General features: G+C 45.2%; 1 protein-coding gene across 3 annotated transcripts in view; it reads left to right on the top strand.

Annotated features, from left to right (window-relative positions):
- Nucleotides 1-25,229, top strand: part of crebbpb (CREB binding protein b) — a 33,017-nt gene that overhangs the window by 941 nt on the left and 6,847 nt on the right. Inside the window, exons 2-27 of one of the 3 annotated variants that reach the window (XM_061749521.1) lie at nt 7,887-8,488; nt 11,332-11,499; nt 11,614-11,866; nt 12,298-12,411; nt 12,869-13,108; nt 13,221-13,317; nt 14,923-15,069; nt 15,152-15,269; nt 15,357-15,531; nt 15,605-15,658; nt 15,799-15,911; nt 18,806-18,970; nt 20,082-20,444; nt 20,869-21,042; nt 21,598-21,763; nt 22,072-22,190; nt 22,272-22,511; nt 22,590-22,678; nt 23,476-23,556; nt 23,650-23,706; nt 23,819-23,896; nt 23,964-24,031; nt 24,110-24,260; nt 24,333-24,479; nt 24,552-24,665; nt 24,741-24,906. In XM_061749521.1, the coding sequence (XP_061605505.1) occupies nt 7,887-8,488; nt 11,332-11,499; nt 11,614-11,866; nt 12,298-12,411; nt 12,869-13,108; nt 13,221-13,317; nt 14,923-15,069; nt 15,152-15,269; nt 15,357-15,531; nt 15,605-15,658; nt 15,799-15,911; nt 18,806-18,970; nt 20,082-20,444; nt 20,869-21,042; nt 21,598-21,763; nt 22,072-22,190; nt 22,272-22,511; nt 22,590-22,678; nt 23,476-23,556; nt 23,650-23,706; nt 23,819-23,896; nt 23,964-24,031; nt 24,110-24,260; nt 24,333-24,479; nt 24,552-24,665; nt 24,741-24,906 (4,259 nt within the window). The remainder of the gene's footprint in view (nt 1-7,886; nt 8,489-11,331; nt 11,500-11,613; nt 11,867-12,297; nt 12,412-12,868; nt 13,109-13,220; nt 13,318-14,922; nt 15,070-15,151; nt 15,270-15,356; nt 15,532-15,604; nt 15,659-15,798; nt 15,912-18,805; nt 18,971-20,081; nt 20,445-20,868; nt 21,043-21,597; nt 21,764-22,071; nt 22,191-22,271; nt 22,512-22,589; nt 22,679-23,475; nt 23,557-23,649; nt 23,707-23,818; nt 23,897-23,963; nt 24,032-24,109; nt 24,261-24,332; nt 24,480-24,551; nt 24,666-24,740; nt 24,907-25,229) is intronic. The other 2 variants (XM_061749522.1, XM_061749523.1) reach the window with 2 other exon arrangements.

A 25,229-nucleotide genomic window follows, 5' to 3' on the forward strand; every position in this document is an offset into this window, starting at 1 on the left:
AGTCGAGTCACAAAAATCCAGGAAAATCAAAAGACTCACTGAGGGCTCGCCGAACTTTTACCTTCTGACAGCGACTTTTGACACTGAAAGTCTCAAGTTACATTCGTCAACATTGTTTCATTTCCATTTAATCATAACACACGTTCACAAATGTCAATACAGGACGTGTATTGTTCTTTAATTGTGTACACCTGTATGTGCAGTTAAACTAGGGATGCAGCGATACAATTTTTCAGATTGTATGTCCATTTAAATTAGGGAGGCAGTGATTCCATTTTTTTTTTACACCCATTAGGACTACTTGCAGTACATTTGAGTACTCGCTGGTACCAAGTAACAATACTTGACAATGCCATTAACGTACATGAACATGTAGTGTCATTCAAATGTAACAGTATTGAGAGCGACACGTTTTTCAAAGTTTTGCCACACATTTCATTCAAATGTAGCCTGCAGCACAAGGGATTTCAGTTATGTAGCGTCTTCGTCTGAACACTGAGCACTATGTAAAAGTGTCCCTTCGCATATTCGTTCGGCACCTGCGGGTTCATCCATTCGCAGATTGTTTTCTTTTGTTTTCAACCCTGAACATGCTTATTGGCAGTTTATCCCCGCTTTTCTATGAGTGTTTTTGGTTTAAAAAAAAATAAAATAAAATTTCAATTCAATTATTATGGACGTCCGCAGATTTTCACTATTTCACTCCGTATCCCCCGCGAATCGTGGAGGACCACTGCACATCACAGATGGAAAGCATGTAGATTCCGGTGGATATACAAGTAGGAATTCAGATGCTATGTTAGCTCTTTGTGTGAACTACAACATTTTTTTTGAATAAAATAAACAAGACTGCTCCTTGAGAATATTACAGGTTTTACAATGTAGTGATACATTATCACACCATCACTTCTTAAAGTTGCACCAAAGTCATTTTACGTTTTGTTTCGAAAGATGTTAAAAACATGGTTAAACGTAAATGCTGAAAACGTGCAAAGACTGTGAACAATTAAATACTGAATTGTTGAGATGTAGCTGAAAACGCTTTCACCATCTCAGCTGGCCAAATTATGGGGGCGGGGCTAAAACAGGCGTCACACTGACGTCACCAGGGAACAGCATGAGTTGGCCCGCCCCCACTATATAAGTACCGAGCGCCATCTATGGCTGTTCGCCAGAATTGCGAGTTACTTAGGAATAATAGCTTAACACTTTTCCATCACGCTGACATCGTGCAGTTAGCCATCAAGCACTGCCTACAACCTGAAAAATGCATCTTCCCTGAAGTGTTTTGTTATTTGGGTGCGCGTCTCTCTTGTGGGGACCCTCACGCAGCGAGCCGGCGGCAAGTTGGACGGCTTCCCTGCGAAGTGGCCCGCTACTAGCGGCTAGGCTAGTACTTATTTGTTTCCTACCATTTGAGCACAAATGACAAGCTTTTGGTAACTAGCCATTCGGTTGCTAGCTAGCACCTAGTGTGAGAAGCTAATTTAGCAGTTTAAATCTTCGCTCAGTGTTCCTCCTTGTCAAACTTGACAAACTGATTGACTCAAATGCACATCACCAGTCACCAGAAGATCCAAATCACTTATGTTGACAAAAAGCTGCACTCTTATGCGGCGAACAGGAGAAAAGGGAAGCCTAAACCTTCCAAATGTAAGTCTGTAGCAGCACTGAGCGACTGTTCTGCTCAGTCATCCATGTGGCTAGTGGCAGGCGCAACTATCAAAATTAACGTAAAATGGGTAACGTTTAACCTTTGCTGCCTGAAATGAGGTCTTAGTGAGATGGTGTGACTGTGTTCAAGGTTAGCTTCAGACACAGTGGATGATGAGCGCATTTGATGAATTCCGCCAACCGTTTTCCAGAAATCGAGTGCTAAATATAACTACAAAGTCGAGGGAAAAAACAGCGCAGTGATGAGAAAGTAGCCCAAGGGTCTGTGTCACCCGTCCAACCTGCACAACAACTTTGTACATCACCGGTGAGACTTTGCATGTTTAACAAAAAAAATATTCAAGCCTTATGGACGACAATTTATGAACATCAGTGGATGGTAACCCCACTCACATTTACATTTTAAGGTGACATTGTGGATTTTTTCCACAATTTAAAACAGTTCACGGTTTGAAAATGTTGGTGACACGAATTCGTCCAAGTACTTAAATAAAGATCAGGAATTGTAGAACGCCGCATTTCTTGACTTGCGATTGAAATGAGTCCGTTTTCATGGCAATGAGCGATGGTTAATCCCGCCCGATATACTATATGGCCAATGGCTTTTGTTACCATGACAACCAGGGGTGGCGCAAGGGGATTGAACAAGGTAAGAGTCTTGTACTTTCTGAAGTGAAGTCCAATGTGTGGGGAATAAGGCGACCACTTGTAAGGACTGAAAACGTTTTCGCTCAAGGAGGCAGCACTTCACACACTACACTTCACCACTTGTCAATTAGTGTAGCGGATTCGTGCATGTGGCGCATGCAACGGAAACATGCCAAACACAAATACCCCGCCCCCTCCGTATTGGCAACTTTACGGAGGAATCCCGTATCTGCTGCTTATCAGAAGCTAACGCTTGAAAGTGGCGGCTCTTCAGCCAGCCTAGCTGCCAAGTCACAGGGGGAGAAATTCTGAATGGCTCGCTCACAGACACATCGTCAGCAATAGAAGGTAGAAGGCCAGTTAACTAAAGATTTACTTGGTTGATTAATTTCACACTTGATGGGTGGGAAGACTTCCCAGCTATTTGTATATAAGCTATCTAGTTGCATGTTTTTCATTATTATTTATTTATTTATTTCCTGTGGAACATGTCCTCGGCTTTTTCTCAAATGCTATAAGACAAAGCCGAAGCCGTGGGAAAGGAGTACAGGTACAGTAATCCGTCTCAAGGAAGCATGATGAAGTGATGTATCTCGACTGAGAGACAAGTTTTGTATGTCAGGGAGGAGCTAAGTTTGGCCTGGGTTGTTAGTGGAAGTTACGGAGAGTCTTCACCAGAAGTGAATGTATACATGTAGATTTTTTGTTTTTTTAAATCAAATCATCTGCAAGCCATTTATTTTTCAGGGTAATGTTGTAAGATGATTTTGAAATGATGTTAAACTGTTGGGATCATAGTTATTAGTATATTTATTAGACTTTACACTGATCTGATTGGCTTTATCGGTATCAGCCGATAATTAGCATTTTATGCTGATCGGCTTTGTCATAATTCACCGTCATTGATCGGCTCCGCAAAAGACATTTACTCCGCATTGCCATCGGTACAGTATATTTGAATCAAAAAGCTAGTTTATTTTTAGCCTTGTCGCGTGTCTTGACATAGTATTGTCAAAATCTGACCGCCAATAAAGTTATAAAAAAAAATATATATGTCGGCGGTGTGGGACAGACAACACGTAATGCCTGGATCAGACGAGAAGACAAATTTGGTCTTTCACAATTGCTCTATGTCAGACTACTGCAATAAAATCTTGTACTCCGATACCACCGCATCCCGTCTTTTACGATCACTGGGCTTTATCTTGTCAACTCAAACGCTACCGGATACACTCGTTACAATGGCGACGACAACAATAGATCGCGCAAATATATCGTGTGTGTTGGGGGTAAAATAAGGAAAAAACGTGTGGTGGTCATCACCGGTGCTTGGTCGATTATGTTCTTTCAAGGATTGCGTGAGGTATGTTTTATTACGATACGGCTCGCAAGCAGGCAACAAAACGTTCTGTAGCCTAGCAAGCTAGTGCTAGCACTAACAGTTGTACGTAAACATGCTGCCGTTCTGTTGAATCATGCTCAAAAGATTCGGTGTGTGCGAAGTAATTTAATTACACTAAGTTAGCACCCATTGGTTGGTTTGACCTGACTAAAAAACTTAAACCTATGTCAGTGGCCAATCCTTGAATGCCCCCAGAGGCCTTTTGTGTAAAATGCTAGACAATACTTGAAGATACTCAGTATACAGTACACAAGTATATACAGTAAATGAACAAGTCATTTTTTAAATAGACACATTGCTCCATCTTGTGATTGGATCGGTGATCTGTTATTGTTTTTATTTTAAGTCTCTGATCGGTGATCGCCCCCAAAAACCCTTTTCGTATAATCGCGGCAATTCTAAACATTTTTAAGTGGGAAGTCTATGTTGGGTATTTTTTCGCTATTCGCTGCCTGTGTACTCAGTCCATATCCCCACGATTAGCTGGACTGTACTTTTATGTAGCAGATTTTAGGCTTTACACGATCAGGAATTTTGGGGACAATCACCGATCAGAGAGTTTAAAAAAAACGATCACCGATCTGATCACAAGATGGAGGAATGTGTCTATTTGAATGACCTGTTCATTTACTGTATATACTTGTGTACTTAATTGCTCAAAAAAACAGTGCAATCTTGAAAGAGCAAATTTGTCTTTGGTCTGATCCGGGCATGACGTGTTGTCTGTCTCCGACGTATTGTCTGTCCCACACCGCCCAAGTTTTTAAAAAAAAATATACATAACTTCTTTGGCCGTCAGAGATTTACAGTACTACGTCAAAAGACACGCGACAAGTCTAAAAATAAACTAGCTTTTGGAGTAAAATATTCTGTGCACGCGGCGACACGGAGTAAATGTCTTTTGCGGAGCCGATCAATGACATCATTGATCGGATCGGCGAATTATGACATTAAAGCCGATCAGCCGATCAGCATAAAATGCTAAATATTGGCCGATACCGATCAGCCCGATCAAATCGGTGTAAAGTCTCATTTACACTTCCAGGTCATTAGGACATTGGCCAAGTCTTACTAAAAGTTATTGTGGCTATCAAGTAATATAACTGTGCAAAATGTCTTTTGCTTTTCATTTTGATCTTTAAATTAACTTCAATGAAAATGGTGTATTTATAGGATGTTAAACAATAAAATGACCATCCCTTCAAAATTAACTTTGATCAAGATCCGTCGTCACATGGTCAAAGTTGTCAAAATATTGTCAGGCTTGAGTTTCTAATTGGATAATGAAATTACCGTCAATCAAATTTGATCTGAGTGTACTAACACTAATTTGTCTACAGTACTTTTAATGTGACGGTGAAATAACAAACTGGTGGCTTAATTTACCGTACTTTCTTTTGGAATTTTCTTGTCTAATCTATGCTATCATTATTAGCAGAACACCTGCAATGATACATTGACAAAGATGTAGATATGTGACAAAATAATAAAAAAACATGAACGTGTCTGTGGAGGCAAACTCACTGATGACATAATAGTATCATTCTGAAGAAACGCTCAGTCTGAAGAAAAACGTCAAAATATGAATCATAGTGTCTAAAATGCAACATTGTTCATTTTCCTTTAGTATTTCCACAGCTGAAGGAAATGTAGAGACTGCTTTCTTGTGGTCTTGCTATCTTCGGCCTCTTAGCCTGCGCTAGTTTTCTGCTATTGTGCATCACCAGCAATATCTTTTCAGACCACATTTGTTTCCCTGAGCTTAACTTTTGACATTGCAATTATCAAGTCTCAATGCTCACTTGCATGCTTGGATTAGTTTAAATACCCCAACCCCAAAATGTTCATAACCGTCAGTACTAATAGTTTAAACCCCAAATAGAGATCACAGATTATTTGATTTGAAAAAAATCTGCTATACAACCCGAAAAAATATTTGGTATTAGCCATTTGATTAGGTTTTGATTTATTCCTATATCGTGAAAGACGTTCTTTAGTTGGCCGTTTACTGTAGCTTTCGTTGACTAGCTACCCATTACAATCTGATCACCTGTTAACTTCCATCACAGCCAATAATGACCCAGATCTTTCTCTGCATCATCTTGAGAAGTTTACCAACTTCAACCCTTCAAGGAGCCTCGCCTCCCTGTCAGAGCTCTTGGAATCTTCCATCACGCTGCTATTCGCTGTCACGCTGGTCGGCTACCAGCAGGCGGCCAATGCTAGCTCCCGCTAAAACAGGCAGATAGGAGAATTTTTCAGCAAATAGCTCTTCCACAGAAAAAAAAACCACAAATCATGACTGGGTGATAAGTGAAAAGTGTGCTGCCGGAATGGGCTTGTCGGCACGGGGTAAGACAATGGTCCAACAATCTCCAACCACACAGGGTTTCTTCCATAACCGTCTGACTGGTGTCCATATCGATGCCAGCCCCTCTGGCGAGCATTGTTCACCAACATGCCTTCTAAATGCATTCAAGCGTTCTGAGTCTTGACTTCCCCCGAGCATGGCAAAGGCGCTTCTCTGAATCTTCTGATGACGTTTCTGCTGATGTGGAACAGATTGCCTTGAGGAAGCCGTTGAAGGTGGTGGAAGAGCTTCCTTAACTCTTCTGCTTTTCCCTGCAGCCCTTTGTCACATCCATCCTACCCTCCATCTACTCTATATCTGTCATATCTCGCACATCCATTCACAGCCTGGCCCAAAAATCCCTAATACTTCTAATTTATTCGGATGAGTTTGTCTGTAAATGAAAGCCCCAATGATTCTTTTCTGATCTTCAAACCATCACAACTGGTCTCATTAAGGTTGTGGGTTTTACCGTCAACCCATGTCAAAGTGTCCTTGAGTAAGATACTGAACCCCCAGGTGCTCCTGCTGCTGGGTCATCAGTAGGTGAATGAGGAGACGGTGTTTAAGCGCTTTGACTACCTTGAAGGTAGAACAACAATACATAAGTGACAGCCCGTTTACCTTTCAAACTGGTTCTAGTGTTGTTCAGTGCTGGAGTTTTTATTCAGTTTGGTTCGATTTCCACACTTCCAAACATCAATTTGGGTTAACGCTGGCAGAGCGCAATCTAAGAGCTACGTCGTGACGTCACAAATATCACACCAGCAGCACTTTTTGGAGTCCAAATTGATGATTGTTTTGCAAACAACTTAATCATTAACTCATTCGATGCCAGATGTTTTCAAAGCAGAGTTCCCCATATTCCCAGACGCTTTAAGAGCATTTTGACTGAGCTTTCAAAACCCACAGAATATTGTATTGTAATATTCATCCATCCATCCATTTTCTGAGCCGCTACTCCTCACTAGGGTCGCGGGCATGCTGGAGCCTATCCCAGCTATCATCGGGCAGGAGGCGGGGTACACCCTGAACTGGTTGCCAGCCAATCACTTTAACGCAGACTGACAAAAGGGCTTTTAATGGCAAAATAATTTATTTACAGATATATAAACGTGTCGTGAGTGCCGCTGACTCACCGTATGGCTCGAGTTGCATATCGTTGGCTTTTTTTTTTTTTTTTTTTTACATGACATTCGTCATTGACTCCATGTACTGCGTCATGTTTTCTAACAATCGGGACAAACTCTTTTTACTACGTACTGCGACACATAGTCTGTTTATCTGTTTCAAACTAACATACTCGGTTGAGTGTGAGGTGCCTAAACTTGTTTTCAACGTGTTGGCATTTCCATAATAATAATAATAATATAATAATAATAATTTTCATAATCAATATGATCTTTCTCTTTTACTCAAAAGCTGTGCTGATCTCAAATCCTAAGCGATGCAATGCCACAATCTCCGGGGATCTGTTGGTCATTACAGTGGTTTCCAAACCTGAACTTCACAGACAAGCTGGGCGAGAGCCTCTTCCACAACCATCCTGTTGAAATACGTACTTGACCTTTATATACTTTGGTGGTAGTAAACGTTTTGGATTCCAGTTTACAAATATAAACGTCCCCAGCAGTGAATGAGTTAATCTGCTTTTAACTCTTTTTTGAAAAAGAAAAAAAAAAAAACACTTTTATTCCATAAGGTTACAACCTCCCTGTTTTTGTCACTACCAAAGGTTCGGTCATCTATGGTTTACAGATTCCCATCACTCTCCATTTTTATTTTATTTTATTTTTTTACTTTTTTGAATAGATCTTGTATCCCTCTTTGACCTGGAAAATGACCTTCCGGATGAGCTCATCCCCAATGGAGACCTGTCCCAGATGGGGATGTCTTCCAATGGCGGCACAGGAGGCGGCCCAGGGCTCAACTCCATCGTCCTGGATGCCGCCGCCAAACACAAGCAGCTGTCTGAGCTTCTGCGGCCGGGTAGCTCCTCCATCTTGGGAAGTTCTCTCAACTCTGCCAGTCCCCAACAGGGAGGCATGGTGGGAGGCCAACTCGGAGCGGTGCTCAGGAAAAGTCCAATTGGGCAGGGCTCTCCAAATCATCAGTCTCCCCAAGGCCAGAAAGTAGGCGTCGGAACGGGGCAAGGCAATGGAGGCATGAGCTTCAATCAGGCACTGTTGAACAGTGGGCAGGGTCACGGGCTCTTAGGCCCAACCGGACAGGTGCTGAACGGAGCTCTGGGACCAGCGGGCCGAGGAAGACCTGGCATGCAGTACCAGAGCCAAGGGATGCCGGCGGGAGCGGGCGTTGGAGGAAGCGTGCTGGCAGAGACACTCGCCCAAGGAGGGCCACAGTTGGGGGGACACAACTCACTGACTCCTCAGCAAGCTGGACACGTGAATAAGGTAAGGACAAAATTCTTTCACAATTTCCAACTGTGACTTTAGATGAGCACAATAATCCAATAATTGATTGTCATTCGTTCTGGGTGGTAGTATCAGAGTTGTAACAGAGGCAGGACGCTTACCTTTTGGTTATGGGTGTTCTGCTGTTGGCGTGTGAAAAACACCTCACACTCATTTCTCCCGGCCTTTTGTGTTGAACGTAATTGTCAATGTGAGGCTTGCGCGGTATATGCAGCAGACTGACTACATTTCGCCTACGGTATAGATTTTGACTCCGCCGACCATTCGCGATAACGCTTGTTGATGACTTCTTCGTATCCGCCTCTGTGTGATGATGGCTTCAAGCACGTCTGTCTGAACACGGAGCTGGAGGAGCTGCCGGCCGTACGTACGTGCATCTCCAGCAAACAATCCTTCCTGCTTTCCCAGCTGCTCGGGAACAACCAGGAAAATGCTAAGTGCTAAGCTAACTTGCTCCGCACCAGCTACAAATAAGAAGGAATCCCGACTCATACTTATTGCTTTTGAATCAAAATGAATTAAAGAATAACACAGTATGTATTTTATTCTGAGAAGAGCTGTAGTACTGCGAAGCCGCATAACTTCCTTTGTTTTCGTTCTTCTGCACTTTTATTTACTGCGCATGTGCATATGCGCAGTTGTATGGTTAGCCACTGTAGAAGAACAGAAGAAGAAGAACAATCATCTTTTATTGTCATGAACATGCATGCGTGCACACGAAATTTGTTCTCTGCATTTAACCCATCACAGTGAACACATACACATGTTAGTGGAACACACTGGAGCAGGGGGCAGCTGAAGCGCCCGGGGAGCATTTCGGGGTATCAGTGTCTTGCTCAAGGACACCACAGCCGTGAGTCCGGGGGATGTTGGCGGATGGTCCAGTCGGGGTTTTGAACCTAGGTCCCCCACGGTGGCAGGCGATGATCTTAACCATTGGGCCACGGCTGCCCGATCACATGGATCACGGCGGCGTCTCCGGCAAGACTATAATCTCTCCGGAACGTGGCGTTTGATGGCCGTGCCCAGGAGCTGCAAGAATGTGCATGGCAGACTGCGACAGTGCCCGGTGAATTAGATAGTTATGCAAGATTCATTCAACACGTGGCAGATAATTGACGAGACCCAGGCTGCTACTGCTAACTAGCTGGCTTAATAGAAAAAGAGGTTGCCAGCCAGTGTGGAGGGTTAGGGCTACAAATTGTATGACACTGAGACCGGCTTATAACAGCCCACGCCCACGATGTGGCGAAGGATCCTCGTTACAGTAAGCCATTTTAAACAAAAATGCCAGCCAAATAAATCAATTGGATTTTACATTTGTTGGACAATGACATGTCTTTCTTTCAGAATAGTACAAGGACTAATTTGTGATTTGCTATTTATTCGTTAATGTCAATGCGAATAGCGATTTAGGCGGCGAGCCCGAGCTCTACTTCTGACAAGTATTGTTATTGGTAAAGGACGAGGAGTAGCCCATCATGTACACGCCGAGCAAGCAACAGAGAACGGACTAACTGGTAAGATGGCGTCAAATGTAGAGCAGTGAAACACTCGAATAAGGGACAGTACACTTTTAGAGTTCTGGCTGGAACTGCGTTACAATGGAGAGTAATCAACTATGAATAGCAAATTAGCAGATAAATCAAAAGTCAATTGTTCTCCTTGTTCAACTCCCCTTTGCGCTTTGGTTTAGTCTTTCTGAACATCTACAAGTGTCCTTCTTTTTTTCTGTTTCTCTCAGTCTGGTATATGCTTCTCTTGCGCATCTTGGTCTTAAGATAATGGAGCTGTAAATCAAGTTTAGAGGATTTGCTTGGGGGTTGCTGGCGTGGGGGATGTGATAGAAAAAAAGGAAGTGGGAGAAGAAAAATCCAGAGGGATTCCAAGAGAAAATGTAAAAAGTAGCAGAGTCTCCATGTATATCCGTTTTGATATATATACTTGTCGTCTGGCTTGGTGCCACCCCAGTAAATGGAGGTCATGAAACTGGGAGCGAGCTGAAGTGAAAGCTATGCCCGGGTGTGAATGGGAGCGAGGCATCCGGCAAGCTGGGCGAGCTTTGGAGCGGGGAGGGGCAGGCTGCAGCCCAGCGCTCTGCTCAGCTGTCTAGCAAGCCAGTCCTTCTCTGCCCCGCGTCTTCCCTCCCACATCTCTTTCCTTCGTGGGCTGGGCTTGCTCGTTCTACTGAGTATCGCTGGCAGTCGGCAGCCGGGCCGAGGCAACCGAACAAACTGATACCGAAGGTTATCAAAGGTATGGGAATGAACGATGTCTGGGCACTAAATCAGAGCAGTAACTATCTAGCCCTGTAAAATCCACGTCTCGCTTTTCTGAATGAACGCAACTAATACGCAGTGATCAACTCAGCAGTTTTTAGCTCTTAGGTTTCTGGTTAATGCTGACATTTTCAATCACAATTTGGTATTTAAACAGTCCTCCGCATTGTGCTGTTCAGAAAGAAATGATTTTACCTTCATGTCTGCACTGTTACCTACTCAATACTACGGCGCATTTAAATAATGGTAGACTTCACGCAGATGACTGAGTATGATTTTTGCGTAGTTTCTTCTCGACTGAAACGCCTATAAACTGTCCAAACGATACAGAGAGGGAAAAAGAGAAATGTGTGCAGGTTTTCACGTCACGAGTTTATCATCCTCTACTTCTTCACATCGCGGTATATATCGCAAAAAATCTCAATGTCATTTTTTTCCCCAATATCATGCAGGGATGGTATAGTGGCTTCTTCTTTCCATTTGCCACACGCAGTTGTTGTTGCCGATGTTCTGACCAGCCTTTGTTCCGTCTGCCTATCCTAGATGACAATGTCGGGAGTGCCGTTTGGCCAGCAGTACGGTCAAATGGGGGCCCAGAAAATGGGACCGACGGGCGTCAACGCCCAACAACTCCCGAACAAGGCGGCCCTTCCCAACAATCTGCCTCAGTTCCCGTTGGAGGTAAAGGCAGCTGGGACTGTGCCGAACATGGTGAGTCTGTCCCCTTCGCTTATTTACCGAATTGGTATACAAGTATTTGATCGATGATGTTAAGCTCACAGTCATTGTTCATAATCGGTTGAGACGGGTGTCGCTATGTCGCAGTCCCAGATGCAGCAGCAGGTAGCATCGGCGGGTATGGTACCCGGCGCCGGCGGCGTGTCAGCCGGTCCGACGGCCGATCCCGAGAAGCGCAAACTCATTCAGCAGCAGCTGGTCCTGCTGCTCCACGCACACAAATGCCAGCGGCGGGAGCAGGCCAACGGGGAGGTGAGGGCCTGCACTCTGCCCCACTGTCGCACCATGAAGAACGTCCTCAACCACATGACTCACTGCCAGGCGGGCAAGTCTTGCCAGGGTGAGTCACTTTCAGTTCATGGCACCTCCTAATTGTATCCGATTGCTTTTTAAAGCATATAGTGTTCCCACGTGAATATGTCGACTGTGTATAAGGATCAAGCCCTGCCGCGAATAGCAAAACTCTGCAAGTAATTGACGCCCCAACAAAAGGTTTGTAAGTGTGTATAGATGCGTAATTCCCGTCATTCTCTCTTTGACGAATCAATGCTGGCAAATTGGTGAGAGAAAGGTTGGCGAATGCCAGCTTTTGCTGCATTGTACTGTGTTACATTTAGCGTACGGGGCTTCATTGAACTTTTGTCCTCATCTTAACTCTGTCCTCACTGATTCGACATGTTTAAATTGGGAGGGAAAAAAAGTGATTTCACATTTTTGGATAATTGACACGGTTTATTCTATGCTGATGTTTTTCAATCTCTCCTCCCAAAGTGGCCCACTGTGCATCATCCAGACAGATCATCTCCCATTGGAAGAACTGCACGCGGCACGACTGTCCCGTCTGCCTGCCTCTGAAGAACGCGAGTGACAAGCGAAACCAGCAGCGTGAGTGCTATTTATTTAAATGTCATAAAAACAGACTACTGAAGCGAATGTATGCTTGGTTATTTGGGTGAAAAACCATGTTAGCCTCAGCTGAATGTGAAAGTAAGAGGTGGCGCCACCTGCAGGTTGCACAGCGCCGAATCTGAGGGGTGGACCGAGGCAGGATTCCTCAGGAAAGGCTGGGCCTGTAATGGGACACCCAGGGGAGGGGCTTTGTTGCTCGGCTCTAGTAGGGAGGAAGGGCTTTGGCGCCGGGCTGCTCTGTGATTGGTTAAAAGAGCCGATGACGGATTTAAATCCCCACAGAGGCAGCGTGCTGCCCGTCCGCAAGCAACACAGCGAGGAGCGGTGCTGTGTTCATTGGCAATTATTGATGAACACAAATACACATTTTAGTGCATGATAAAGTTATTCCTGATATTTATTGGAGGATTAGTTAAACATTTTCTCCCTAAAGCCATGCTAGGTTCCCCCGGGGCCAGCCTGCAGAATGCAATCGGCGCGGTGGGGGCCGGCCAGCCCAGTGCCCCGACCATCAACAACGCTGCCACGCACATCGACCCCAGCTCCATGCAGAGGGCCTACGCCGCTCTGGGTCTACCCTACGGCAACCAGTCCCCTGCTCAGAACCAGGGCCAGGGTCCTACTCAACACAATCCCCAGGGTCACCAGCAGCTGCGTAGTATGAACACACTAGGTAGAGGAGAAAATCAAACCTTTCTTGCCATCCCTTTTGAGAATGCATTTCAATTAGCAATTACAAATTGTCAAATGTTGTGTGCCTTATTTCTGTCTGCAATGATTGTTAGGCACTAATCAGATCAACCAGATGGCAGCAGGCATGGGGGTCCCCGCTTCAGACCAGACTGGCTTGCACAGCGACTCTTTACCCTCCACACTCAACAAGTGAGTTGATACGTGACGTTGATAATGATGAAAATCTCTCTCTTTTTTTTTCATTTCAAAAAATCTCTCCATAAACTCCAGCTGTTTCAAAACTCTGCAGCCCGTCTGATCACCAAAACACCCCAGTGCCACCATATCACCCTCATCTCACAGGACCTCCATTGGCTCTCAGATCTACAGAATTGAATTCCAAATTCTTTTACACACCTTCCTGGCAATGCATAACCTCGGCCCTCCTTATCTGTCCGCCCTCCCCCGTATCGCCACTTGGGTTCGCTCGCTCCGATCCTCCTCCTCCTCGCTTCACCTCACTGTTCCCGCTGCACGCCTCAGCAGCATGGGAAGCAGAGCTTTCAGCCACTGTGCTCCCCAACTCTGGAACTCTCTTCCACCTGCCATCCGCAACGTTGAATCTTTTCCTCTCTTCAAATCCAGACTCAAAACCCACCTATTAAAGACTGCTAACCCTTTCTTGAACCTGCATTTCCACTGACATGTTAAGTTATTGTTTGGATGTATCTTCATGCAATGTTATATTATTTTATTCATTTTCTCGCTCTCTGATTTAAACCATTTTTATTATTTAGTGTCCTTGGGTTTCTTGAAAGGCGCTAGAAATAAAATGCATTATTGTTATTCTTAAAAATCAATTTCTTCCGGGTTTTATGCATTGCTTTTACAACTACAAAGAGGGTTTGAATATGTTCAACAAGAACTAATGAATTGGACCTTAACTCATTCACTCACTCACTCAAATTAAGCACCGAACCTACAAAAAGAGTCGACTCTCTTCTTTTACCAGAAAGCGGTTTTTACCTTTTTCTGTTCTTTCGTAACCTTCTTTGAACATGGGTTGGTTTCACCCAAAACACCGGTTTCTGACCAATGGAGAGAAAACAGGCTTTGTGTGAAAAGTCACGTCAAGCAGCGCTGTGACTGTGATGCTAATATTTTTTGCTCAACCTCTAAAACAACAAAAACAAGACTGAGAAAGGGCTTTTAATGGCAAACTAGTAATTTATTTACAGATATTCAACTATAAAACGTGCCATGAGTGAGGCGAACTCACTGCATTGGCTCAAGTCGGATGTCGTTGGACATTTTTAACAAGGCATTCGCCATTCACTCCATAAACTGCGTCATCTTGTCTCACTATCGTGACACGCACTTTCTACTACCTACCGCAACACATCTGTTCATACCATATGAGCACATACTGTTTTGGAGTGTGAGGTGACTTAGCTTGTCCGACGTCCGTGTTGGCATTTCTCTCCCTCATAATCGACGTGACAAGCTTAAGATTCGCCCCCATTCAGCAAATCTTTTTCTACTCAAAAGACGTGCTGAACTCAAATCCCAAGTAATGCAACATCGCCATCTACGGGCATATTTTTAGTCATTACAGTCATTTACAAACCTGTATTTCACTGACAAGCAGGGAAAGACCCTCTTCCACGCCGAAAAACGTACTTGATGAATATGTACGTTGATGACGGTAAACGTTTGGATTCCAGTTGACGAATACAAACGTTCACGGCAGTGAATAAGTTAATGGAAGCCTCAATTTATATCTTTTGTTTGTGTTTTTTGTCCTTCCTTCTTTTGGTCCTACAGTCAGTTGTTCCCAGATGGGTCCGTGGCAGGAGGCTTGGGAAATCTGCCCGCCGCCACCCCTCTCTCCGCTTCGGGGGTCAGGAAGGCCTGGCATGAACACGTCACTCAGGACCTGCGCACCCACCTGGTGCATAAACTGTACGTTGTGGGCGTATATATCTGACGCATTGATATGTGATAGCAAAGAATTGAACCTGTTCTGTGACTCTGCCCCCCCCAGAGTACAAGCCATATTCCCAACCCCAGACCCTGCAGCACTGAAGGACCGCAGAATGGACAACCTGGTGGCGTATGCACGCAAGGTTGAGGGTGACATGTATGAGTCGGCCAATAGCAGGGTAAATCATACGCATTCTTATCTCCGAGAAGAATCTTTTACCCATCAGGAGCCAATGACAATTTGTGTCTTCTCCTCCTCTGACTAGGACGAGTATTACCACTTCTTGGCAGAGAAGATCTACAAGATCCAGAAGGAGCTGGAGGAGAAGCGACGCTCGCGGCTCCAGAGGCAGCCTGGCATGGTGGGCAACGCCGGACCCCAGCCGTCGTCCATGACTCAGCCCATCGCCCTGGGCCCGGGACAGCCTGTCCGAGCTCCCAGTCAGTGCTCAAATCTTTTTCTTTTTCTTTGACGGTTAAGTAGATGATTAATTCTGGTTTTGTTCCACCTCAGATGGCCCTGTGCCTATGCCAAATCAAATGATGAACCGTATGCAGGTACCCCAAGGTATGAGTGCACCCATCATTTCTTATCACGGAAGTGCCATCACCTCATTTTTGACAATTTGTTTGGAGATTTCAATGCGCATATTAGACTCACACCAATATCATAGATGTACAATTGACTGTGTATGTTTATTCCTAAAGGAATCAATCAATACAACCCGATGGCAATGCAAAATGCGCAGATGTCACAGATACCGCGGGCTCCCTCGCCCATGAACCATCCGCAGCAACTGAACATGAACGCCGTCCCAGCGGTGAGTTCTTCCTCCCCCGTCTGAGAGCTTGACATTAATAAGGACGATAATAAAAACAACTTTGTTGGAACAACAAAGTGGTCCAATATGGATTTCATCAGACATTTTCTAGGCCTAAAAGGTTAAAATTTGAGGAATCCAAACAATTTTGTGTTTTCAAATGTCGCAAGCTTGTCGTGCATCCAATGGAATAGTTCTAGAAGTGTTTTTTGTTCTTTGGGCTTTTTTTGTGATGGCAAAGGAAATGAGGAAACGTGTGATTATACCCACAGAACCGGACATGCAACTGCTCAGTACAAAAAGAGGAATGGCCTACAATGGACTAATAATCAATTGCATACAAATTCCTAAGCAGATGCTTATCTAAATTGACTTTTTGATGGATTCTTATTTATGATTGTATTATTTTGTTTCGTTTGTTTGTATGTCTTTATTTGTATTTGCTTTTATTTTGCCTTGTTTTAGTCGGCTGTCTGCAGTCACGTAGGCATTGCAAAAGTGAATCTGCTCTCACTTGCCTTACCTGGCTAAATAAAGGTTAAACAAAACTGGAAGAAAAATACTGCATTGGTCCATCCATCCATTTTCCTCCGCTTATCCGAGGTCGGGTCACGGGGGCAGTAGCTTCAGCAGGGAAGCCCAGACTTCCCTCTCCACGGCCAATTCCTCCAGCTCTTCCGAGGGGATCCCGAGGCATTCCCAGGCAAGCCGAGAGACGTAGTCTCTCCAGCGTATCCTGGGTCGTGCCCGGAACACCTCACCGGGGAAGCGTCCAGGACGCATCCTGATCAGACGCTCGAGCCACCTCATCTGGCTCCTCTCAATGCGGAGGAGCAGCGGCTCTACTCTGAGCCCCTCCCGGATGACCGAGCTTCTCACCCTATCTCTAAGGGAGAGCCCGGAGACCCTGCGCAGGAAACTCCTTTCGGCCGCTTGTATCCGGTATCTTGTTCTTCACAGCTCGTGACCATAGGTGAGGGTAGGAACGTAGATTGACCGATAAATAGAGAGCTTCGCCTTTCGGCTTAGCTCCTTCTTCACCACAACGGACCGATATAAAGTCCGCATCACTGCAGACGCTGCACCGATCCGCCTGTCGATCTCTCGTTCCATTCTTCCCCCAAGATACTTGAACTCCTCCACTTGGGGAAGGATCTCAACCCCGACCCGGAAAGGGCACACCACCCTTTTCCGACTGAGGACCACGGTCTCAGATTTGGAGGTGCCGATTCTCATCCCAGCTGCTTCACACTCTGCTGCGAACCGCTCCAGTGAGAGTTGGAGAACACGGCCTGATGAAGCCAACAGAACCACATCATCTGCAAAAAGCAAAGCTGCAATACTGAAGCACCAAACTGGACACCCTCTGCTGCACCCAGAAATTCTGTCCATAAAAGTTAGGAACACATTCGATGACAAAGGGCAGCCGTGGGGGAGTCCAACCCACAGGCCAAAAAAGCCCGATAGGACTCCTTCAGTTTGACGGCATCCCTCACGGGTTCGGGGATTGCCGCCACAACATGCACCGACTACCTTACAGCCGCAGCTCCGGTCGGCCGCCTTGGCAAAAGAGGCACGGAACATGGGCCACTCGGACTCAATGTCCCCCGCCTCCCCCAAGACGTGGGTGAAGTTCTGCCGGAGGTGGGAGTTGAAACTCCTTCTGACAGGGAATTCCACCAGATGTTCCCAGCAGACCCTCACAATACGTTTGTACCTCCCAGGTCGGACCGGCATCTTTCCCCACCATCGGAGCCAACTCACCACCAGGTGGTGATCAGTTGACAGCTCCGCCCGTCTCCTCACCAGACTGTCCAAGACATGCGGCCGCAAGTCCGATGACATGACCACAAAGTCGATCATCGAACTGCGACCTCGGGTGTCCTGGTGCCAAGTGCACGTGTGGACACCCTTATGCTTGAACATGGTGTTCGTTATGGACAATCTGTGATGAGCACAGAAGTCTAATAACAGAACACCACTCGGGTTCTGATCGGGGGTGCCGTTCCTCCCAATCACCCCCTTCCAGGTGTCAATGTCATTGCCCACATGAGCGTTGAATTCCCTCGGCAGGAGTGCTCTCCAGCACCCCATCCAAAAAGGGTGGGTACTCTGAACTGCTGTTTGGTGCATAGGCACAAACAACAGTCAGGACCCATCCCCCCCCACCCGAAGGCGGTGGGAGGCTACCCTCTCGTCCACCGGGGTGAACCCTAAAGTACAGGTGCCGAGCCGAGGGCAATAAGTATACCCACGCCTGCTCGGCGCCTCTCACCATGAGCAACTCTACAGTGGAAAAGAGTCCAAGCCGTGTGTGGAGGCGAGTCCGACTATATCTAGTCTGCACTTCTCAACCTCACACACCAGCTCGGGCTCCTTCCCTACCAGAGAGGTGACATTCCACATCCCGAGAGCCAGTTTCTGTAGCCGGGGATCGGATCGCCAAGGTCCCCGCCTTCGGCCACCGCCCGGCTCACACTGCACCCGACCCCTATGGGGTGGTGAGCTCATGGAAAGGCGGACCCACGTTACCCTTTTGGGCTATGCCCGGCCGGGCCCCATGGGTGCAGGCCCGGCCACCGGGCGCTCTCCTTCGAGCCCGGCCTCTGGGCCTGGCTCCAGAGGGGGGGCCCCGATGACCCGCGTCCAGGCAAGGGAAACCTAGATCCATTTAATGTATTCTTCATAGGGGTTTTGGGAGCCTGCATTGGTGATTCCCAAATTGTGTTATGCAAATTAGAAACAGTTTTTTTTCAAAATTAGAACCAATGGTCTTCCACAGAAGGAGGAACCTCAGAGGAAACATGGAATTATACCGTATTATCAAAGTTATCTGCAAATGAGATTCCTACCACTGTAATGATTTTCATCCATGTGGTCTCTTCCTTTCCTAGATGAGCATGTCCCCGTCGAGAATACCGCAGAATCAAGGAATGATGGGTAATCACGCGAGTAACATGGTTCCTCAGCCGGCCAACCAGGGTCAGTTCTTGCCACAGGGACAGTTCCCTGCAGCCGCTGGAGCAGCAATCAATGTGAATGTGGGCATGGGGCAGCAGGTAACACAGGCTGGCACACGCGTGGGATGTCGTGCCATTTGTTTTTACAGGAAATCAGTCTTTTACGGGGCTTATGTCCCAAAAACTAGCACGAAAATGAAAATCTGCTATGTATTTTTGAATAGTTTAAACCCGAAATATATTTACCTTTTGAATCATGATGGAACCTCATTTTACGAACAACCTGGATGACAAACATCTTGGAAGAAAAATTACCTTTTCAGTTCACGTACAATCTTGGTATGGCTGCAGAAGGCTCAGTTTATCGTTTTCTCACACCACGTAAACATCATTGGCTCCTTGCGTCACACATTGCAGGTGTCTTGTCTTGTTTTCTTTATTTATTTTTTGCTCTAAATGAGCCCTCAATATGGCTCCAAAGAAAGTGAAACTACTACAGATAAGCGTTATTAGCATTAGCATTTTTAGGAAGGTGTCAATTAGTAGCTCCAGTGCTCGTTCGCTATGTATTTTAACTCATTTTATAGTCAGTGCACTTACCAGTGAAATAGGAAACTTGAATGAAGGTGATGATGAATCACCTGTTCAGTATGAAGCAGAGATTTCATGATTATTTACGACCAAATACTGTTTTTCAATTTCTGTTTATGAAGCAAATGCCATTCCCACTTGAGGTTTACTGACAAACTAAACATGAAACAAACAGAATTACATGTATATTTAAAACATTGACAGAACTTTGCCTGCTGGTAGCGTAATGCTAAAATACAATGCAAAACGCCATAGACGGGCTAACGAATAGCATTGATGGGCGATGTGTTTATGCTTTAAGCAATCGATATGTGAACACAAACGGTGCAGCAACGCTACATATTGCTATAATACTCACAGGCATATTTTCTTTATCCTCTGCAAAAAGGTAGTTACGAAAGTCTTCATTTGTCTTCATGACTGTATTGTACTGCGTTCTGGTGGGCAAGTCTTACACCCCAAAAAGACTTTCAATAAATATAATCTTGATGCACAAACTATTTCTTTACATTGTATTGTGTTTTAGGATTGTTTTTTGTTTTTGTTTTTTTGGAAAGGATTAATGGCATTTCCATTCATTCTATTCACGGTATTCTAATTGTGTCCATTTTCCAAACAGCCGCAGAATTCTAACCTCCCTCTGAATGCGCTGGGCGCTCTCGGCTCCCAATTGCCCTGCGGCCCCTCGGCTAGGCCGGGCCCGGGCGGCACTCCCCCGCCCAACCCCGCCACCGGCCTGCAAATGCCACAGCACCATCCGCCCACGCAGGCCCCGCCGCCGCAACAGTCCCCTGCTCCCGCCAACGCGGGAGGGCCGGCCTCCAACCAAGCTCACGTACCCGGCAGCCACCCCGGTCCGCCCTCTGTGGTTAGTACGCCGCCTGAGCCTTCCCAGCCGCCTACGCCTCTGCAACCGCAGCCCGAGCCCCCCGGCCAGGCGCAGCAGCCCACCTCGGTGCAGGCGCAGCATCCCAGCACGCCGGTGAGCAATTTGGTCCGCTTGACTCTCAATTAGAGCTGAACAATATGGACCAAATTTCACATCTCGCCCGATATCTCGATATGATAGGACTATGGGTTCAGTGTACAAAAAGATGTGGAAAATGCAGTTGTATTGATTAGAACTCACTGTCAGTTATCAACATTAACAGCTGTCTATCCACGACAAGCATGAAATGAGGTTTGTGATTCGCTGGCCTAAGTGTTGCGTTTATGGGCAATTGTAAAAATGAGCTGTCTTAGCAGTTGTGAGCGGGGAAAATCTATATCGTTGATTTTGAGATATGAATCTCTTAAATTGTCATTTCTAGACATCGATACGATGCAATATATCGTTCAGCCCTACTATGAATGAGAAAATGGTTCTATGAACATCTACGATCATGATTGACTTTTTCTTCCTTCAGATGTCACAGGCTGCTGCCAGCATCGACAACAGAGTGCCCACCCCGGCCTCTGTGGCCGAGGTCAGCTCTCAACAAAACCTGCCCGACATGAGCGCCACTGACGTCAAGTCAGATGTGAAAGACGAAGATGATGACAGCAATTCTGGGAACAAGCAAACCGGCATAAAAGTTGAGGTAACTCCTTGCGTCTATGGACGAATATAGTGGTACCTTGACTTACAAGCCCTCCCTTGGTTATTGTTTTTTTTTTGTTGTTGTTGTTGTTGCGAACCAAAATTGTAGGTATGACCAAGCTTCAGTTACGCCACCATTCGATTACACATTTATTGAACAGGACAAACAGTCAAACTCACAAATACAAAATGGGAACACCCGCAAGGACTGCAGCTCCTGATGTCACTCACTAGGCCACACCCCTTAAAGGCACACCAACGCACCACGTACTACATTGCATACAGTAATTACACTTTATAAAGTTTGTGTTTAAATTCTTTGTTTTAATACAATATAGAGCTGTTTTTCTTATTAAAAAAAGGTTTAACAAAAATAATGGCGGTATTTTTTGGGGGGTTGGAAAGAATTAATTTGAATTCATTTTTATGGGGGGGGGGGGGGGGAAACAAATTATACCTACAAGTCAAAGTACCATTGTATAATAAATGTTTGGGAAAGAGAGGCTTTGTAAGGCAATATTTTTAACACGACTCCTCGTTTCTTATTCCGTTCCAGAATGACGAAACCAAAAGCCCCGTGGTGAAGACGGAGGAGCCAGATGCAGCAAAGCCAAAGCAGGAACCGATGGACACTGAAGAAAAGAAGCCAGCGGTGAAGACTGAACCCAAAGAAGAGGCGGAAAGTGCGGGCAATGCCACCGCTACGCAGAGCCGCAAAAAAAGTACGTTGTATAAAGTGGTACCTTGAGTTAAGAGTGCCTCAATTTACTAGTTAGGAGCCGTTTGCTTTGTGTTGCTTTTAATTTAGTCAACTGGAACTGTTCAAGTGAAGTGGACACAAATGCTTACGTATGAGCGGCTTCAATGCACTTTATTCAACCAGTGTAGTTCTTTACATTCTGTTAGGTTTGTTGTGTACTATTTTTTTTTTTATGAATATAATATTTCTCTCAATTAACACAATTGAAATGTGTTTTCAGGTATTTGTGTGTATGCGGTATTTATGTTGACACCTTCACTGTCTGTGCAGTTTTCAGACCCGAAGAGCTCAGACAAGCTCTCATGCCCACACTTGAGGCCCTCTACAGGCAAGACCCGGAGTCTCTGCCCTTCAGACAGCCTGTGGACCCCCTGCTGCTCGACATCCCAGTGAGTATCTGTTCACACTTACTAATGTGCACATGTTGGCCTTTTTGTCCCTCAAAAGCTGAACCTCTCTCTGCTCTTCAGGACTACTTCGACATCGTGAAGAATCCCATTGACCTGTCCACCATCAAGCGCAAACTGGACACGGGCCAGTACCAGGAGCCGTGGCAATATGTGGACGACGTGTGGCTCATGTTCAACAACGCGTGGCTGTACAACCGCAAGACTTCTCGCGTTTACAAAAACTGCACCAAGCTCGCCGAGGTGTTCGAAACGGAGATCGAGCCTGTCATGAAGTCGCTTGGCTACTGCTGCAGCCGCAAGGTGAGACGACGCGTGACTGTACGGGAACGCCACTTCTCCCGCACGGAAACGTGACGTGCTGTCGTCTTTGGTCCGCAGTACGAGTTCTCCCCCCAAACGCTGTGCTGCTATGGCAAACAACTGTGCACTATCTCACGGGATGGAATCTATTACAGCTATCAGAACAGGTAAACCTGCTTACTCATTGCTAGGGGGTAAAGGTTAAGTACCACACTCGTTGATTACACATGCCACATTCAATATGTCACAAAGCTGTGAGAGCTTGTTCTCTCCTTTCACTTTGACTTGTCTTAAAATGTGTTAAGCCTTTACTGTATTGTGGGACCCACAACAAGCACCCAGGTTCCCCCTGCTGGACAGAATGGTGTTGCACACATTTTGCCGAAATGAATTGCAAACCAGCGTTAGGCATGTTGCTTCTTTCCTTTGAAGATACTTTTATCTCCCAAAAACACACACAATTCAAAAATATAACATTTAACATTATTATTTATTGATGGCCTCTCAGAAGACAGCAAAGCCAAAACAACAGATCCGGTATATTGGAATTAGAATTGGAATTTGTCATTGCAGTGTACAACATACATACAAATGATAATAGCCTTAGCTTACTGAACTCTTAAATTTTGTTCTTTGTGTCCCTATCACGTCGACCTTATTGATGTTATAAATGCAATTGTACTCTGTCAACATCTTCAAAATAATTTTCTTTCTTACTCTCGGATGGAGTTGTACTCTAGTGTCAACATAAATAGTTTTTTTCTGCTGTTGAGCCTCATTATGTTAAAAACGCAGCATTTCAGCGTGTTTCTTGCATAATTTCAATGAGCATGAACAGATCCCCACCGTATCAGTCCTGATTAGCCTATGCCTCCGTTCTCTGTGTAGTGTGTGCACGCCGGGTTGTCTACTCTGCTTCTGTGTGTGCGCTGGCTGCAGTTTAGTGTGACCTTAATGCCAACAGGTATCACTTCTGCGAGAAGTGCTTCAACGAGATCCAGGGCAACAGCGTGACGCTGGGGGACGACCCGGCACAGTCGCAGACGTAAGTTCGGACTGTTTACATTTTAAATTGCTAAGTGTCATCTTTCTAAGCCAGAGAAGCCAGCTTGAAAATATTTTCTTCTTTTTGGTTCAGCATGATATCCAAAGAGCAGTTTGAGAAGAAGAAAAATGACATGTTGGACGCTGAACCGTGAGTGCAACCTATTCCAAGGCCGAAATTGTGTTTTGGATGTGATGTGGGCAAACGCTTCCTTACATCTACAAAGACAAACAGCCGAGCGTGCAAATGTCTGTCTTCACAGGTTTGTTGAATGTAAAGATTGCGGACGCAAGATGCATCAGATCTGCGTGCTGCACTATGATGTCATTTGGCCGTCGGGGTGAGTGTTGGCCATCGGCGTCACATGAAAGCTTGTGAATTTCTCTTAACACACTTTTTTCTTATAGCTTTATCTGTGAGAACTGTTTGAAGAGATCTGGAAAAAACAAAAAGGAGAACAAGTTTTCAGCCAAAAGTAAGTGGAATGTCAACACGAAATGCACTGAATGTAAAGTGATTTCATTTCATTCAATGACCTTGTTCTTGTGTAAAGGGTTGCAGTCAACAAAGTTGGGGACGTACATTGAGGACAGAGTAAATAAGTACTTGAAAAGACAGAACCACCCAGAAGCCGGCGAGGTGTTTGTGCGAGTCGTGGCCAGCTCTGACAAAACAGTGGAGATTAAACCTGGAATGAAGTCTAGGTAAGTCCCTCAACCACTTGAGTGGCTTTTGGCAATTCGATCGGTTCTGACACGTAGTTTCCTTCTGCTCAGGTTTGTGGACTCGGGCGAGATGGTGGAGACCTTCCCTTACAGAACCAAAGCACTTTTTGCATTTGAAGAAATTGACGGGGTGGACGTTTGTTTCTTCGGCATGCACGTCCAGGAGTATGGCTCAGATTGTCCATTTCCAAATACAAGGTAAACGGCACATCATAGATGTATAAGGCTATCGTGTTGCTGTTTGATCATGCTTTTCTTCTTCTTCTGTAGGCGGGTTTATATATCATACCTCGACAGTATTCACTTCTTCAAACCACGTGTGCTCAGGACGGCAGTTTACCATGAGATCTTAATTGGATATCTGGAGTATGTCAAGAAACTGGGGTGTGTGAGCAATAACTGCATACTGTCTGGTTTCATTTGTTGCGTCATATGCTTAAATATCTTGATTCCGTTCAGGTACGTGATGGGTCACATCTGGGCCTGCCCACCCAGCGAAGGAGACGACTACATTTTTCACTGCCACCCTCCCGACCAGAAAATCCCCAAGCCCAAGAGGCTCCAAGAGTGGTACAAGAAGATGCTGGAAAAGGCTTTTGCTGAGAGAATCCTACACGATTTCAAGGTCAGCATCTTTTGCTTTGAGCTAGTTCCCCCAACACGTGTGACTGTATTGGCCTGAGGTCCGCCATTGCATTTCCTGAAGCTAGTTTAATCCGCAGGAAGTGCTCATAATATAAAGGTGCATCTCAATAAATTGGAATATCCTGGAAAACTCCCGTTTTATTAGTTCAATTCAAAAGATGAATCTCTTGCCTTATACTACATACAGAATGAAATATTTCATTTTTTACCTTTTTATTATATTTTACAGCCAACAAAACCCCAAATTCATCGTCTTAGGAAATTAGAATTTTCGATGAATAATGAAAATGGTTTCAATGTAGA

This window comes from Phyllopteryx taeniolatus, chromosome 16, assembly GCF_024500385.1.
Source record: "Phyllopteryx taeniolatus isolate TA_2022b chromosome 16, UOR_Ptae_1.2, whole genome shotgun sequence".
Lineage (NCBI taxonomy): Eukaryota > Metazoa > Chordata > Actinopteri > Syngnathiformes > Syngnathidae > Phyllopteryx > Phyllopteryx taeniolatus.